General features: G+C 58.8%; 4 protein-coding genes across 4 annotated transcripts; 1 reads left to right on the forward strand and 3 right to left on the reverse strand.

Moving 5' to 3' along the window:
- Nucleotides 1-23: 23 nt before the first annotated feature.
- Nucleotides 24-2065, reverse strand: DCS_03046 (uncharacterized protein; the record flags this gene model as incomplete). The annotated part of the gene is made up of 4 exons (XM_040800370.1): nt 24-716; nt 809-1703; nt 1789-1870; nt 1957-2065. 4 exons carry the CDS (start codon nt 2063-2065, stop codon nt 24-26), a joined length of 1779 nt encoding a protein of 592 aa, XP_040661253.1.
- Nucleotides 2066-3938: 1873 nt separating this feature from the next.
- DCS_03047 (tRNA uridine 5-carboxymethylaminomethyl modification enzyme gidA) lies at nt 3939-6022 on the forward strand (the record flags this gene model as incomplete). The annotated part of the gene is made up of 3 exons (XM_040800371.1): nt 3939-3968; nt 4015-4305; nt 4373-6022. 3 exons carry the CDS (start codon nt 3939-3941, stop codon nt 6020-6022), a joined length of 1971 nt encoding a protein of 656 aa, XP_040661254.1.
- Nucleotides 6023-6482: 460 nt separating this feature from the next.
- Nucleotides 6483-7574, reverse strand: DCS_03048 (uncharacterized protein; the record flags this gene model as incomplete). The annotated part of the gene is made up of 4 exons (XM_040800372.1): nt 6483-6573; nt 6638-6884; nt 6940-7361; nt 7405-7574. The coding sequence occupies 4 exons, from the start codon at nt 7572-7574 to the stop codon at nt 6483-6485; spliced, it is 930 nt and encodes a 309-aa protein (XP_040661255.1).
- A 1974-nt stretch (nt 7575-9548) lies between these two features.
- On the reverse strand, nt 9549-11078 carry DCS_03049 (Gti1/Pac2 family protein; the record flags this gene model as incomplete). The annotated part of the gene is made up of 1 exon (XM_040800373.1): nt 9549-11078. The coding sequence occupies one exon, from the start codon at nt 11076-11078 to the stop codon at nt 9549-9551; it is 1530 nt and encodes a 509-aa protein (XP_040661256.1).
- Nucleotides 11079-17999: the final 6921 nt, after the last annotated feature.

Consider the following 17999-nt stretch of genomic DNA (forward strand, 5'->3'; position numbering starts at 1 on the left):
AGGCACTTGACGCTCCGACTCGTCTAGAATGGGCGATAAGACCAGATGCGAGCCTTCATGTCGCCGGATCCCGTCGCGAAGTAGCCGCCCTGGGGGCTCGGCGCCACCGAGATGACCGAGTTCTTGTGTCCCTGAAGCATCAGCTGCGTCGTGCCCGTCCGGGGGTCCCAGAACTGGACCCCACGGTCCTTGGAGCCGGACAGGACCCAGTTCGCGTCGGGCGTCAGCGCGACCGACAGGACAAAGTCCCTGTGACCCTCGAACGTCTTGACGCACTTGCCGCCCTTGGGGCCGTTGTTGCCGGGACCGCGGGGCGAGCTCAGCTCCCACATCTTGATGGTCCGGTCGAGACTGCCGCTGACGAGGTCCTTGCCGTTGGGCGAGAAGGCGACGGAATAGACCGAGTCCTTGTGTCCGTCGGGACCTTCCAGACGCTCGACGAGGAAGCCCGAATGAATGTCCCAGACGCGGACGCTCTTGTCGAGCGAGCCGGCAGCCACGTACTGCGTGTCGGGGGAGATGGCAACGGTGGTGACGCCGTCCTCGATGGTCAGCGTCAACGTGTTGGTGCCCTGCTCAATGTCCCAGAGTCGCACGGTTCGATCTCCGCTGCCGGATGCGATGGTGCGGCCGTCCCGAGCAAAGTCGAGCGAGTAGATGTCTTGCTCGTGGCCGGCGAAGTGGTTGCGGATCGTCCTGGATTGAATGTCCCACACCTGCATCGTCCAATCAGCCGACACGGTTCACGGCACGAACGGGCGAGGGGGAGACGAGGAGGGGGGGGGGGGGCGGGGCAGCGCAAACGTACGCGAATCAACTTGTCTTCGGCACCGGTCGCGAGATATCGACCGTCGGGACTGAAGCAGACGCTGCGGATGTACAGGTCGGCCGTCATGTCCTGGGCGTTGTGGTCCTCCAGAACGCACACCTTCTCGCCCGTCTGGACGTCAAAGATCTGGGCGGAGCGGTTGCAGCCCGTGGCCACGTACTTGCCGTCGTGGCTGAAGCGAACGCAGCACACGACGCTCTCGTGGGTGAGGGAGTGCACCAGATCGACGTCCAAGACACGCTGCACTTGCGGGTTGAATATGGCGTACCAGTCGCTGCCCGTCTTTTTGTTGTGGGGCGCGACGGTGTCGACCTCGAGGTCTCCCAGCGAATTGCCGACTGGCGGTGCTCGCGGACCACCCATGCGTGCGTGGTCGGGCGTCGGGTGGCTGACCTGGGGCGACTGCGCGTTTCCGGGGTACGGGACGGGCGTGTTGATCTGCGGCGTGGCCGGGCCGACGGCGTTTGGGGGCCGGCCGACGCCTCGCCTGCCGGGACCGGGCGACGCGGTGCTCTGCGGCGGCTGCGGTCCCATGCCGTTGGAGACGGGGCCCTGAGGATAGCCCTGCTGGTACGGAGGTTGCTGGGCGTTCGGGTGCGGCGGCGGGACGGGAAGCCCCGGGGGACCCTGCGCCATCTGATGCTGCGGTCCGACCTGCTGCTCCTGGGGAGGAGGAGGGTGCTGCTGGGGTGGCGCAAGGCCGGCTTGGTTCCCCCCGGCCATGATGCCGCTGAAGAGGCCGTTGCCGGGAGCGATGGCGGGAGGCTGCTGGGAAGGCCCGGCGTGCTGGGGAGGCCCGGGCATCGCCGACGGAGGTGCGCCTTTGCGGGCGGCCTCGAGCTGATGCCGAAGCATGCTGATCTCTTCTTCGTATCTGCCCATGGGGAAAAGAAAGGTCCGGTCAGCAAGCTCGTCAGGTCCGCGACTTCCGGCTCATGCTCGAGCCGAGGGCTCCTCACTTCTGCTTCAAAGTCATGTGGGTCTGCTCCATGGCGTAAACCTTTTCCCTCACGAGCTGCATCTCGCTCACTTGCGCCGAGACTGGGGGCAGGCAACATGTCAGCTCATCCAGTTCCGCCAGAGGCTTGCCCAGTCCAGGCGGGAATTCGGGCGACGGCACGACGTACTCTGATGCTCAAAGCCCTCGGCCTGGCGTAAATTCGTGTCGAACTCGACTCTGATCTGCTCCAGAAGCTCATTGAGGCGAGCAGACCCGCTGGGGGGAGCGCCCCCCATGCCTCGGTGCGAGTACATGGACATTTCTCGGTCAGTGCACGGCGGCACTGGACTGGGACTTTAACGACGACAGAATCCGGGCACTGGTCGATTCGTGTCGCGATCGTAGGCAGCCTTGCGGCGGTGCGAATACCCTTGGCGATGATGCCGCAGTCAATTGTTCGTGTGAAAATCCGTAGGGCAGCAGTTGCGGTGGCAACGAGATCGGGTGACGCCGCCGAGGGTGTGCTGCGAGAAACGGATCAACTTTGGCCGAGCCGAAGAAGCAGCGACGGTAGGTAACGGCGAGGCAGCCGAGGATGGGGAAATGAGACTGTGGGCGCTCGGTCGCGGAGGGGGGGGGGGGAGGGGTTGGAGGAGGTGGTGATGGTGGTGGTGGTGGTGGTGGTGGTTGATGGATGAGGGAAGAGGTGATGGATGAAGGTGATGGGTGACGAGCTGTCAACAAGTGGGCGGTTCGAGGCTGGTGGTGGAGATGGTGGGAAAGGGGAGGGAAAAAGGTGAAGGGAAAGAATGCTGGTAAGGCGGGCTAGGCTGCCTGGGGGGGGGAGGGTTAGAGAGAGTGGGTCCGGATGGTTGGCAGAAGCGCTGGCAAGTTTCTAGGCCATGGATTGGAGGCCCTGTTCGTGGTTGTACAGTAATACTTAATTGTAAGTAAGTGCAGTAATCTTGCACCTAGTCGGACAAAAATATACCCACCAGCAGCGAGCTTGGTGCAGAAATTGCAAGACTTTAGGCTCTACTTGCTACGACGATGTAAAATCGTATTAAACATCAGTGCAAGCACTCCGTATTATTTACGATTTTAAATCTTGGACTCAAAATCATGACTAAAATAATAAAAGTTGGAAAATTGTTTTGCAGTATGCATTATTCATATATTCTGAGCATGTATTTGGAGAATGTGGACGTAACTTGCACACTGATGCGATGCATTGGGTTCATGGCTTTGAAACTGAGATGACGGTTGACTACTCAGGCTCTAGGGGTTGGGCGACGAGAATTAACATGTACGGAATAATTACCAGCAGGGAATATTGCAGTGCAAGTATGGAGTACTTACTGTACATGTACATGTACGTGCAACCGATCCCATCACCTCAGTATTACATGTACTTGTACATTCACACCTGCAGGTGCTTGAGAAAGTACTGTAGTTGTACTGTACAGGCACTTGAATACAGGTACTCCGTACTCCGTACTTGGCACTTGCACATGTACCTAGTACTGCAGGTATTCACTGACCCGCTGCTGGTGCAGGTTTGGTGTAAGTACATGTCCGGAGTACTCTGTACATGTGCAAGTGCATCTACTTAAGTACAGTATACTCACGCCGGAAGTGTCAATGCCTGCTCCCAGGTACGGAGTAGTGGGTAGTTACGGAGCACTCCGTACTAGGTACCTAGTACTAGGTACTAATTATGCCGACTAGTACCTAGTACTGCAGAGGTAGGTGCACGGAGTATTACTGTAGGTGTACAGTAAGTACAGAGTATAATTACTAGGTACCTAGGTAGTATTAATACCAATACTTTGTGTAAGTACGGAGTACAGTAAGTAAGAAGTAAGTACTTACAGTACGTGCTTGCAAGTACATGTTACTCAAGTACAAGTACATGTACCTCCTAGTGCCCGTTGGCGTCAACTTTCTGCCTTCCGTTCACGGGCTGGCATGGTTGGTTAGCTTGACGTGCTTGACCCACCCAGCCGTGTTCAATAAACCTTTGCGGAAATTCTTACGTTCATCATCAGATGCAAATCGACGAACAAGACCGTCGAAGTGGACTCGTGCAAAGTCCAGCCATGCCATGCTTGCACCCACGCGTCAACGATGGCAATCATGGATGCGACGGCGTCCGTTTAGTACGCTGCGATGCCTGACGACGGCGTCAGACACGTTCAAGTAAGCCGTCCTTTCGCATCGTCGCTTCATGCCGCCAACCTCGTAGCTAACCTGGTTTCCTCCTCTTGTCAGGCCTTTCGATGTAATCGTCATCGGAGGCGGTCATGCTGGCACCGAGGCATGTGCCGCCGCGGCCCGAGCTGGCGCGAGAACGGCGCTTGTGACTCCCAAGATGGAGAATATCGGGACATGCTCCTGCAACCCAAGCTTCGGTGGCATTGGAAAGGGCACCATGATTCGGGAGATTGATGCCCTCGATGGCCTGGCGGGAAGGATCATCGACAAAGCTGGCGTTCAGTTCCACATGCTGAATCGGAAGAAAGGCCCGGCCGTCTGGGTGAGCGGACACTTTGGCTCGCCCCTCTTCCGCCAGGAAAAACTGACAGTCTCGTCCGACGCTTCAGGGTCCACGGGCCCAAATCGATCGAAAGCTGTACATGAAGCATATGCGGCACGAGCTCGAGTCATACCCGAACCTATCCATAGTCCTCGGCAGCGTGTCCGACGTTGTGCTCACCACCCTCGACGCCCCCACGCAGGACGGAGCGACAAGTGCCATTGCGGGCGTGCGCCTCGACGACGGCCAAGTGCTGCCGACCGGCAGGGTCGTCATCGCCACCGGCACCTTTCTCGAAGCCGAAATCCACATTGGTCTTCGGAGCTACTCGGCCGGTCGACTCGGTGAGGCGGCGACTTCTGGTCTGAGCAGGTCGCTGCGAGATGCTGGCTTTCGGCTGGGTCGCCTGAAGACGGGCACGCCGCCGCGGCTGGACCGGGCCAGCATCGACTTCCGGAAATTGGAACGCCAGCTGGGCGATGATCCGCCCGCGCCCTTCAGCTACCTCAACACGAGCGTCGCCGTCCAGGATCAGCTGACGTGCAGCATCACGTACACCAACGAGGCGACGCACAAGGTTGTGCGCGAAAACCTCGACAAGTCCATCCACATACGTGAATCTGTCAAGGGCCCCAGGTACTGCCCGTCGCTCGAATCCAAGATTATTCGTTTTGCGGACAAGGAGCGCCATATCGTCTGGCTAGAGCCCGAAGGCTTCGACAGCTCCATCATCTACCCCAACGGGCTGTCCATGACCATCCCGGCCGACGCGCAGGAGCAGGTTCTTCGGACCATCTCGGGCCTGGAGGAGGTCAAGATGCTACAGCCCGGTTACGGGGTCGAGTACGACTACGTCGACCCTCGCGGCTTGAAGCATTCGCTTGAGACCAAGGCCATCTCGGGCCTGTACCTGGCCGGACAGATCAATGGAACGACGGGATACGAGGAGGCCGCCGGCCAAGGCGTCGTTGCCGGCATCAACGCGGGACGGGCCGCCTTGGGTTTGCCAGGCGTCTCCGTCTCCAGATCCGATGGGTACATCGGCATCATGATTGACGATTTGATCACAAAGGGGGTGACGGAACCCTACAGGATGTTCACGTCACGGAGCGAGTTTCGCATGGCAGCGAGGGCCGACAACGCCGACGTCAGGCTCACGGCGAAGGGGAGGGAGTGGGGGGTCGTGACGGACGAGCGCTGGAGCGTCTTCTGCGACGAACGGCAGCAGATGGCCGACCTGACCAGGGCGCTAGAAACGGTGTCCCTGACGTCGGAGCAGTGGCAGCAAAGGGGATTCCGGCTAAGAAACGACTCGAGGCGCCGCAGTGGCATTGACATGCTGCGCTTGTCCAACGAGCGTTCTCGCGTCGACCTCGACCGGTTGCGCGCCGTGCTGCCCGACATTTCGTCCTACGAGCCTCGGGTGAGGGACCGCGTGGTTATCGAGGCTTCCTACGCGCCCTACGTGAAGATGCAGGCGGCCGAACGTGGACAGTTTGCTCACGAGGAGAGCGTTCGACTGCCGCTGGACCTCGAATATGATCGGATACCTGGCCTGTCTCTTTCGGAGAAGGAGGCGCTCAAAGCAACGCGGCCGCAGACATTGGCACAGGCCCGTCGCATCGAGGGCGTTACTCCGTCAGGAAGTCTTCGCCTCCTTGCTCACGTGCGCCAGCAACCCAGCGGTCACAAGCTAGCGTTTGCGGGACAAAACTGAGAACGACGGGATTCATCGAGGGAGAGCTTGAAAAGTTTTTGCCGTGGGCCAGGGAACCTATGACCAGGGAACCTATGGCCAGGGAACCCGAGGCCAGGGAACCCGAGGCCACTGGCTCCATTTGGAATTGTACATGATCCATGTGGGTGCGGTATATGGTGGTGCGTCAATAGACAAAATTGGCCGTGATTCACGCTCGGGCCCGTCCATGGAGGATTTGAAGGCGAAACGAAACACGGCCGGTCGATAACTGTGACGCAAGGACGTAAGGATCCACGGCTCTCGAACGAGCAGTCCATACAGCTACAGGCATCGCCATGGTGGACGCTCGTTTGCCGTGGCGGCACGAGGTGTTCGATGGTGTGCCCGAGAAAAAGACGGGGACACGCCTGCTGTTGGTACGGGAGAGAGCACGACGATAGGGAGGCCGATACGTGTGCAGGACGGGACGGTAAGCCCATCAAGGCCCCGACTGCTTGAGTATCTTCACGGCGTCCTTGGTGTAGACGTAGCTGGCACCACTCCATATTGTGGTGGCGACCACGATATATCTGTCTTCCGGTCAGCCGGCCTGTCCACGGGATGCCAACGGTGTCAAGTTTGGTTGGCCCTTACTGCAATGCCGTGAGGGTCGAGGACATGTCGGCCCCGATAACCGGCGCGGCGGTGGAGAGGCCGACGAGAGCTAGCTGAAGAACGGTGTTGCATTTGCTGATGGTCGTGGGGCGCACCTCGGCCGACGGCAGGGAAAAGTCCCAGTAGCGGGCAAAGGTCTTGGGGGCGGGCAGGGAGATCCAGCGGTAGTAAATGGCAGCGATGCCGAGACCAACATCTCTCCCGAGGATGATGGTAGCCACCCAGACTGATGGTGTTGTGCGTTAGCTAAGCTCGCCGACCCCCTCCGCAGGCATACGTACGTGGCAGAGCGCCCTTTATGGCGAGACAGACGGTCAGTATGGTCATGAGCGCCTTGTCGGCCATGGGGTCGATGACGGTGCCCACAACCGTCTTGCTATTCCATCGGCGGGCGATCCAGCCATCGAGCAGGTCGGTGACGCCGGCATAGGCAAACAAGCCGACAGCCCAGAGGTGCATGTCCTGCAGGACGAGATAGCCAACAATGGGCGCGGCAACGAGCCTCGTCGCCGTCAGGAAGTTGGGGATGGTGTAAATATTCTCGTGGAGGACGGCAGCGTTGGCAACTCGCGGCGTGCCCGATACGGCTTCTGGCTTTGGACCGGCCGTTCCCACTGCCGTTCCCATTGCCGCTCCTGGTGCCGCCCCTGCCTTCGCTGCAGGCTTGAGCGGTGTTGGATTCGCATTCCGAGGGACTTGAGAGCTGCAAGAAGGAGGATGGCACGTCAGCAACTGTGCTCGCAAACAGCCAGCCGGTAGCCCCGTAACAAAGAGGCATGCCCGCTTTACGGCATCGACGCATCGGGAGAGAGGAATAAGTGCTCAGCCTTACTGGTTCAACCTCAACTGCAGCAGCAAAGGGGGAGAGAATCGACTTGGTGATGAGGCCGGTATTGTCGACGCCTGGTCTCGACATGAAGCTCCATAGGAGCGGATTGACGGATGCCACAGAGGTACCGCTCGCAGGCGAGGAAACGGACAAGGAGGTGCCAGAAGTCGAGGCAGAGAGGCAGCGAGTCTGCTGTTGGTCCGTAAAGGCATCCGGATTTGCATGCTTCGCTTCGCTCTTGCGGCAACGCCGTCGGGTTTCCGCTCCGTTCTGTTTTTTTCCTACCCAGCTCTGCCCTCGCGATTGCTTCGTTCCGGTCGTCAAGCGGGGTGGGTATGAAGGAGGGTGCGCACGTGCCCCGAGACGACTTGAAGGGTAAGCAAGATCGATGGGTTCATTCAAGGATTCAAGGATGTTGTCGGTTGCTGACTCGTATCGTGCCACTGTGAGGTAATAGTTGGTCGTCAGTCTGTATACAGTAATAAGTATGTCTACTGTATGAATTCCGCAAAGTGAGCCAGAGCTCCAGTCCAATCGGTTGCAACCCATGCCTGCCAAGCGGTGGCTCCGTACCAGGTACTAGACCTAGGTGTAAGTTTGTACTAGGTACTGTACTGTAGTTACCGCACAGGTACTTGGCCGTACAGCATTACCACCTACATGTACAGTACTTGTACCGTGTGCGGAGTATTTGTAAGAATTGCACCTATCACTGGGTACTGGTGCTGCATTACAGCACTCGCAGGACCAGTAGAGCAGTAATTACTTTATGTGCTACGGAGTACATACCTATTAATTAGTACACATACAGATTTCTACAGTACACCTAGTTAGTACGGAGTACATTACAGTACATATAAATGCATACCAAGTACCTAGTGCCTACCTAGCAAGCACCTACAGTACATAGTACTCCGTACCTGTAAGCCAACTACTAACAGCAAGTACAAGGCACGGTACTACGCTGCGAGGTACCTCGTGCAGCCAACATGATGGCGTGGAGCGGCGATAATGCCTCTCGTGAAGCGCAGTATCAGTTGCTACCTCACCACCAACACCAGCACTTGTCGTAATCACCACACAAACAAACCATTGTGTCTGCGAAGTACCAGTCCGTCGGCAGTACCGTGCACGGGTAAAATTATTATAATTCTAGTACTTGAACACGCAAGTGCCCTAGGAACGGGGCCGCTACCAATTCCCAGCACTCCAGTTGCTTTGTCGTGCATGGCAGAAATGGCAACGGAGCATCACAAGCATCACAAGCATCACAAGCATCACAAAAATCACGCACGGTAGGGCATATGATGGCTTGCATATGAGCAACCTTTGGCACGAAAAACGAAGCGTACACATGAAGCGTACACATTACTCATTAAATAATGGACAGCGATACTAGCCAACAATGAACACCATGACTTGCCCCGTGACTCCTCGCGGATATAGTTAGCATTTTCCCCGTCAACTCCTCGCAGACAGGCGTCCTCTCGCAAGTCTCCTTCCGCAGCATGTTCCTGCCCCCCCCCCCCCCCCCCCCAAAAAAAACCCCCTTCCTTCATCTATATCAACTGAACGGACGGGAAGAAGGCGAGACAAACACAAAGGCGGCCGAAGCCCGTCGCGCTGCCATTCCACTTTCCTTTCCACTGACGGCATTGCGCTCCTCATCAAGGCGATGTGATGTGCAAGCCTGGGCAAGGCTGAGCAGCAACAAAGACCGTCAACGTCCTCATTCCTTCCTCGCAGTGGCCCCCTTGCATGACTTGAACTTGCGTGACTCTTTGCTCGTCCCCTTTGTTGCTCTCGCTGTCCGCCGCCGGCTTCCGTTTTCCCGCCTCCTTCATGATAGGCATGCCATTATCGGCATGCTCCTTCTGCTTCCTCTTTCTCGTCGTCACCTTGGTCATCTTGCTCTCCACTCCGATCAAGTATAGTATGTACATGCACATATCCAAGTACGTTGAAACATGCCGGGCAGCGCTTCGGCTCGGAGGAGGACGAGGATGAGGCGTCACATGATGGCAGAGCCACGGGGGCTCGGGCTCTTCGGAAGCGGCCACGTTAGCGGCTCATGCCGCTCGAGCTGCCGTTCCACTTGCCGTTCCACTTGCCGTTCCACGGTCCCGCGGCGCCGTTGGACTGCTCCCCAAAGTACTGCTGGTCCTGGGTGCCGTCGACGGGCTCAAAGGTCCAAGACTCGGACCCGTCGTCGAGGGCGTACTCCTGCGGTGCCGTCTCGCCGCCGGCAGCCTCGTCGGTTCCCTTGCTCGAGCGAGGCTCGGGGAAGATGTGGCCGTCCTGGCCGGCCAAGGGGGCGGCGGACCGCTGGGGCAGGAAGTAATGGGATTGCTGCGAGAGGTAGCCGGTCCCGCCGGCGGCGCCCGTCCTCGACTCGGCGATGGGACCGAGCGTCATGGGCGCCGACATGTCCGACGAGGGAGGGGCGCCCGGCTCAAAGGTCGAGTGGCGGCGCGGCGAGCCGTGGGCGGGCATGTGGCGGGGGAACTCGTGCGAGATGCTGGCGCTCGCGCCGTAGCGGTTCGGCCGGCTCGGGTCCAGCGTGTAGTTGCCCTGGCCTTGAGGCGTCGTCGCGTACGTCGTCATCGACGACGAGTCGGGCGGCGGCAGCGACAGCTGGGCCGGCGGCGTCATCGACGAGGGGAGGTGATGAGGGCCGGCCATGGGCGGCGGCGGCGGCATGCCGGTCGAGATGACCTGGTTGACCGACTCGTCGTACGCGTGAGGCTGGCCGTGTTGGTAGGGGTAGCCCGACTGGAGGGGGGGCGCGTAGGCCTGGGGCGAGGACTGGAGGCCGGCGGCGTGGGCCGTCGAGTTGGTCCACATGCGGTGCAGGACGCTGCCGCCGTTGCTGGGGAAGTCGGACGAGACGGAGAGGCCCTGCATGGCGAGGAAGTTGGGGTTGCCGTCCTGGCTGTACTCGACCTCGTCGATGGGCGAGCGGAAGTGCTGCTCCGAGAGGAGCTCGAGCCGGGGCACGATGCCGATCATGGCGGGATCCTTGGTCGGCGTCCGCAGGCGGCCCCGGGCCACGTCCTCGACGTTGTAGTAGCTCACGAGGTGGTGGGCGACGCCGCGGAAGAGGATGCTGATGGTCTTCTTGACGAGGCCATCCTGCTTGAAGGGGTACGAGTCGACGAGGGAGCCGACGAGGGCCCTCTCGGCGTCGCGGCTGCCGGCGTCGAAGCTGCCGCCGACGGGGTAGTCGGAGACGCTGCCGCGCGTCGACCGATCGTTCTTGGCCACGCCGCCCGACGGGCTCTTCTTCTTCTTCAGCGCCCGCTTCTTCTCGCCGGGCGGGAACGGCTTCTCGAGCTCGCGGTAGATGAGGAAGTTGCCGAGGATCCGGCTCGGGCTCCACGAGATGCCGTCGGTCCACCGTTTGATGCCCGAGGCGTGCTCCTCGTAGATGAAGACGCTGCCACTGCGGATGATGTCCTGCCTCTCGCGGTCGTGGGGACGACGAGGCACATGGCTGACGCGACCCTGGAAGCTGCTCTCGTACAGGACCAGCGCGTCCGACGTCGACCCGATGTAACCCTCCCAGGTCGGTTGAAGCGGTGGGCCTGCCATTGGAGCTTATCCGAGAGCCAAGACCAGGGTGCAGGAGGAAGCTCCTGCTACGCCTACGATGTGGGAATCGTGTCTTTGTCTCGGTGCGCGTCTCCCGCTCCGAGAGAGAGAGTTTGGGAGGGGCGGGCGGGCGGACGGGGGGAGGGGGGTGGGTGAGGAGGACAAGGCCGGAAGGTACGGGAGAGAACAGGTGGGAGAAGGAGAGAAGGATAGATAGAGTTGGGCGGGCAGGTACGGATAGAGTTGGATAGGTATGGATAGAGTTGGACGGAGAGGGAGAGAGTTGGCGGCCGGAGAGGAAGGAGAGAGTTGGAGCGAGAAGAGAGAGAGAGAGCTAGCGGAGAAGAAGCAAGGCAAGAAGAAAAGAATGAAGCGGGAAAGATGGGGAGACGTCGGGACGATGCGACGACTCCGGGCGGACGAGTGATGGGACCTCGTGGATTACTTCTTGCGTTGTATGGCAGCGTACGAGAAGCAGCCAAGGCGGACGGCGAGGAGAGACATATAAAAGGTAAAGGTTCGAGAGGCGAGGGGAGGCGTCAAAGATGCGGGAAGACGGGGGGAGATGTATGCCGCGTGGGAAGGTGGGAAGGGGGGGGGGGGGGGAGTGCGGTGGCAGTCTCCGAAGCGGGGACCAGGCGAGAATAGAGTTCACCAGACGCATAGGGCTGCCGGCGAGTCGGAAGCCATGAGATACAAGCGGCGGTGGTGTCGTCCATGGCCGCCGGCAGGAATTTCCAGTGCCATTGCCTGCCTGGCGGGCGGCGGGCGGTAGATGGTAGCAGGCGGACGTGGGTATCCAGATGGTCAGGACGTCGAGCGCGCGTGCGGCATTCGGATGCCGCATCGCCGTCATCGACAGAGCTGCAGGCTACAAGCGACCTAGCAGACCATCGCTGCAGGTACTAGCACTAGCGCCGACGCTCGCTCAGGTGGGCACGCACAACCACTAGGCAAGTACAGTACAAGCAGCAGTACAAGCAGCAGTACAAGCAGCAGTACAAGCAGCAGTAGCAGCAGCAGTCATGCACTGTAGCTGCAGTCTTGGGTACATGGTGTACTTGTCGGCCAAGTACCGTCAGGCTAACCACTCCTGTGCACGCGGTCGCCAATACCGACCAGGAACTAGTACCAATCGGACGGCGGCCCCCACGAGGCTTTCGCTTGCGATGGCGGCTGCTGGCTGCGCCGGCAAGGAAGCTTCGAGATGATTGGAAGTGGAAGAATTCGTCGTCGGTCTACTCGACTAGCAGGTGCCGTACCTAATTACCTGCGTGAGCGTGGCAGCTGTACGTCGAAATGCGCGGTGCTCTCCGTCGCCGAGCGAGCAGGTCGTCTCGGGGTCAACGAGCCTGGGTTAGGCAGGCAATTTCTCCTCTTCCGTTCGCTGCACGGCCGGTCCCTCGCCTCACCTCGCTCCCCTCACCTCACCTTCGTCTCACCTCGCCTCGCCTCAGCTCCCGTCCATGTGCATTAGTCCAATCGAGGCATGCCCATCCATCGCCCTCCATGCCCAATCCATCCACCGTCCGGCCCTGTCGGCCAGATCCAGCAACGGAAGCGGAGACGCCAGATGGGCGAATCTTGCGCCCCCCCATGCACCCTCTCGCTCGTTCGTGGCGAGTGGGAAAAGCCACGAGGACGCATGGCCCGCTCGCCATGTCACTAGGGACCCGTCGGTGCTCCAAGCAAGTACTTGCGTTCAGGTCAAGCTTGCCGCGCAAGTGGGGGTAGCAGCTCGGTCGAAGCACAGGCGCGATCTCCATGCTTGCCGTACGTTCTCGGACACGGCAGCAGCAGCTAACGACTGCCGCGGCTGCGCCAAGCACACGATGAACCGGAAGGCAGGCCGTACCTAGTGCGGAGCCCGGAGTGGAGCGCAGGTTCGACCCCCTATTAGCACTCTTAGTCCTCGCTTGTACTCCGTACTTGGCAGCTACCTAATTACTTGGGAACATGCAAGTGCTGTACTTGCACGTACGTGTACGGAGTCGACGCAAGTGCAGGCACGGAGAAAAGGAGCGGCACCGCATGCACGCTTGCACTGTGCTGTAAGCAGGTGTTCCGTCCCATCAAGGTACCTGGCAAGTACGGAGTACCTGCTTGCAGCATCCTGGGTGGGCATGCCGGAGTCCGTGCTGGAAACCAGAGGGAGGTCACCATGCATGGGCCCAACACATGAGCACTCCCACCGTCGTCACGCACCCGCGCACCCTGCGAGAGCACGGCATACCAGCACACAAATGTACATGGAATTGCAGCACACAAATGTACATGGAATTGCAGCACACAAATGTACATGGAAGTGCAGCACACAAATGTATATGGAAGTGCAGCACACAAATGTACATGGAATTGCAGCATACAAATGTACATGGAATTGCAGTATACTTACAAATGTACATGGAATTGCAGCATACAAATGTACTTGCATGGAATTGCAGCACGCACACGCGGAGTAAGACCTCCGGAGGACTAAGTACGTAAGTACAGTACGCCCAATGCCAAGGACTACTTGTTCTTGTATTCTGCCGCCCCAGGCCAAGTGCATGGTCCTACCAGCTGGAAGCGTACACCTACCGTTCACCTTTCTACGGGCAAGTCAGTACTTACGTGGATGGCGTGCAAGGTCAGCAGTGGCCTCCTGACCTCCTGTACTAGTATTTGCTCCACGCGCAGCTGTCCGAGGAAGACACCCAGCAGGCGCTCAAGAACCGGTGAGGACTCGTACGATCACAAGCACAACACAAGCAAGTGCCGCTACTTGTACTTGGCCAGTACTGGGTCCGTAGTTCAGGATGCCCTTGCACAAGTTGGTGTACATGCCCGGAGCACATCAACGCGATTCTGCAAGAACCACAAGTTGGGAGTCCGCGGACGAGCAAGTACACGTACCTGCAGATACGGCGTTCGCACCCCCATTTCCCGATCAGTCTAACCCCCTTTCCCCCCCCCCCCTCCTCCCTTTCCCCCTTTGGACGGCGCCCCCACCCAGCTCGTAGCGGATGCATGTGCACCTTGGAGTGCAGTAAGTACAGTACAACTACATGTACAAGTAGAGAGGTACCTACCTGCAAGTACAGTACGTGCACCCGCAAGCACGTGCACCTCCAGGTACGTGCACCTCCAAGTACGTAAGTACACCCGCAAGTATGCACAACTACAAGTACTTACTCTGCAGTGTTACTAAGCAGTATTATTACGGCCTGGCTTCTCTCGTGCAGAACATGTACAGTACTTGCATACTCCGTAATGCTGCGCACTTGCGTGCAAGTGCCGTTGCCGTTGCACCGAACAGTGAGTGTACCATGGACGTTCCGAACACGACCACACGTATGTGTGCTCGGATGCGCGAGCAGGCGTCCGTGTTCGCCGCGCCGACCGGCTACGGGCTCGGTCGAGTCGCAAAGGGAACGGCATGGCAGCGAGTCAAGCGTAGGGGCGAATCGGTCTCCGACGAGGGGAGTGCAAGGAGCATCGGGGGTCCTACAATGCCCGTTGGCCCCTTGGTTTGCCTCGGCCGCGTCATGCACATTTCTCTCCTTCATTCAATCGAGGTCACCATTCGTGCATGCATGCATCCGGCATGCACATCTGTCTACCTTCCCCCTCTGTTTACACGCACGCAGCGGTAGCCAGCCAGAACCCGCGCACTGCTACGACGACGACGCCGTCGGACCTGCAAGACGCGAGAGATGATGACGCCACGGCCGGCTCAGCTGGCAATGTGCCAATGCCAAACTCGGCGTCGACGCAGTCGAGTGAGTGATGCCTTTGTTGCTCCGTACCCTTCATCCATTGGTGCACCTGGATGCGCGGGGACGCTCGAGCGTGCAAGCAGCTGCACCCCTTGGCCCATGGCCAGCCATTAACTCACTGCGCCGAGCAGAGCACGTGTGCATTCCAAGGTGGTTACGGAGCACGGAGAGATATAATCCGGCGCCGAGTCCCGTCTTCTGTGCGCCTTTGCCTTTCCCGCGCGAGTTCCGACACATGACGACGCCCTTCCAAGTTGGTGTGCGTCGGTCGATACGAGGACCTAGGCGTCCTCTTGCACCGATACTAGTACGCACTCGTGCACCGACACGTCGACGCCGACGCCCCCATTCGACGATACTCGTGAGTGGGAGAATGTGCGGCACAATGCGAGCACTTAGTGGTTAGTGCCTTGCGTAGTGCCCGTACAAGCAACACAACCAGGTGTGCACCTGGGCGACTTGGGAGCGCCCCACAACGATGGTGCCTACGGCGACCTGGGTGGTTGGCTGGTGGCACGAATGCTAGTCCCGGTTCCGGTCTCGAGGGCCGCCAGATCATGGCCCGTCGTTTCCGGCGACCTTGGTCTGCGGGAGGCCAGCAGCTCCGCAAACACGGCAGCATCGTCACTGGCCCTTTGCCGACACGGCGCCGTCGGCCAGTCCGCCGAGCCGCGCCTCAGCTGTGGCGAGCAGATGCCGGCACCGCGAACGCTCGACGCAACTCGCACGCAGAATCACAAACGTCACCAGTCTCCTCGCATGGCGCAAGCGGAGCGGGCGAGCATCCTTGCTCTGCCAACCGGCGCCGCCCACTCTGCATGCACGCCGTGCATGGCATGTCGGATTGCGTGACGTCGTGCGCAAACATGCTACGCCGTGCGCCGTACACATGGATGCCCTACGTTTGGAACCGGGTACTTCCAGGTACGCGCAGATTACGCCTGGCACCGAGTGCTCGTGCATGTAACCATTTCGTCGCCGTGCCTATTACGACTCTGGCAGGTAATTGCAGGCGCTGGCCGGTGCTCGCACCCAGGCCCCGAGGCCCGCAGGCTTATGGCCATGTGCCGCCGCTCGAGGTGGGAGGTGCGCACGAGCACACGGACTGTAGGCAGTAATACCTGCCAGGTACGTGCACATGCACATGCATTTACTTGCTGGACGGGGTACAGTAAATGTACATGGCAGTTCCTGTGTCTGTCCCAAAATACTGGTGGCTGTCACTGCATGCACCCTGGCTCTTGTACCTGTTCTCGGCTGGTGGGCGCTCCAGCCTAAGCCTGTCTGGACCTGCTTGCCTCCTCGCCTGCATGCGTGAATACGCCGCCTCTGACGAGCACAATGTGCTCCGCAGGCATCTCGGTCGATCGCCCGGAACCTGCAAGGTACCAAACCTGGCTGCAAGCCAACTGCCATGAAATGCAAGCTCCGAGCAAGTCCCGTGCCGTGCGTTCATCCATTCATTCGACGGGTCGAGCGCCAGTCAGTACAGGTGCACGATACGGAGCGCCGAGGGTAAGCACTTACATGTGTAGTACGTAGGTACGTAGGTACCCAGGTGCCTGTATTAGTAGGTAGGTGTACATGTAGTTGTAAGCGCGTCGACAGAACCATGACGACTATTAGTGCGCCTGCAGCGTACAATTGTACAGATGCTGCACGGACGAGTGCAAGTATTAGGACCATCAGTGCGAGGACAAGCAGTAAAGTGAGAATGTACTCCGTACCGTAGCTCTGCTTGTCCAAGTACGCCAACTTGCCCCGTACGGAGGACTGGCGAGTAGGTGTACTGCACTTGGTACTGTAAGTACTGTGCTTACTCAGTAATACGCCAGTCGTACTAATACTTACCTGCAACGACTCCATACGGCCGCACGAACTCCTTGCTCTCCCTTGTCGCACCAGACCAGGGATTGCCCTGGCCCAGTTGTCGACTCATTCGCTCATTGCACGAGCACCCTGCTTGCACCCAGCGGTCCGAGCATTGGCTACTTGCTCCGTACAGTAAATGTAGATGGTTATAAAATACATACACGTACAAGCACTGCAAGTGTACAGAGTACAAGGTGTGCTCTTGCACCCAGGTACTTGCAGTACAAGCACAAGTACAAGTACATGCTGCTAAAGGGCCCTCGCCGTAGTATCTTCTAGTGCTCCGTTCCCGCACAGTAAGTGTACAATACTTACCTAGGTACCTAGTACTTAGGCACCTATACGTATTGCAGGTACATGTACGGAGTTCTCCGTACGGATTACTATTCTGTAGTACTTGTACCTATTGGACTTGGTGACCGCTTAGGCAGGCTGGCTTGCAAGGGCTCGTATGGCAAGCACGCAATGTTGGTGTAAAGCACATGTAGCTGAACAGAGCATGCGCAGAGATGATGCTGCAAGCCATAGCACGTCACATGGATGCCATGTCGTTACTACCTACTACCTAGATATGCAGGCAGCGACAGTGCTGGCAGGTTAGTACATGTACTCCGCATCGACAGTACTGTATTTACTCCGTGCTGTACAGCAAGTTCTTACTTCGATACCAACTGGCCTAGGTACTACGGCGTAGATACCAGGTACCTGGTACCTAGTAATGAAGTGCAATGGATGCCGACTAATGCAAGTACAAGGTCAAGCACACCTCTGCAGGGCGCCGTACTCACGATACGGGCGCATTTCGTCCACGTAATGATGTAAACGACAAGAGAGCCAGGCAGCGGGATGTGGTACGTAAGTTTGCTCATGCAGGAACCGCAAATTCGGTGCATGTGTGGGCGTGTGTCGTTCAACGACGTCCAAACCACGCCCGCTTCGCCCAGCAAAGCGGAAGCCAGGCGACCAGGGTGCCGGTACTCGGAAGCACGGCCATTGCTGTTCCATGATACTTCATCTTGTGTTTTGCGTGCAGGTACCTGTCGGCGTAACATTTGTACGTTGGTAGGTACTAGTAGGCACTGTAAGCAACCACACCGAAACGCTGCACCTCTTCGACCCCTTCCTTCCCTCGTTGGAACAAGTATTCTCTCGCCTCGCCATGTGACCAGAACAATCCCGCATCTCCGCAGTCCATCTACTTCGGAACGCAAACATGCTGCAAGAGACCTTCCTTTCCGCACCTCTCATCTCGATCAATCTTGCGGCCCGACGGGTCTCCAGCGTGGAAAGG

The sequence above is a fragment of the Drechmeria coniospora genome, chromosome 01 (genome assembly GCF_001625195.1).
Source record: "Drechmeria coniospora strain ARSEF 6962 chromosome 01, whole genome shotgun sequence".
Lineage (NCBI taxonomy): Eukaryota > Fungi > Ascomycota > Sordariomycetes > Hypocreales > Ophiocordycipitaceae > Drechmeria > Drechmeria coniospora.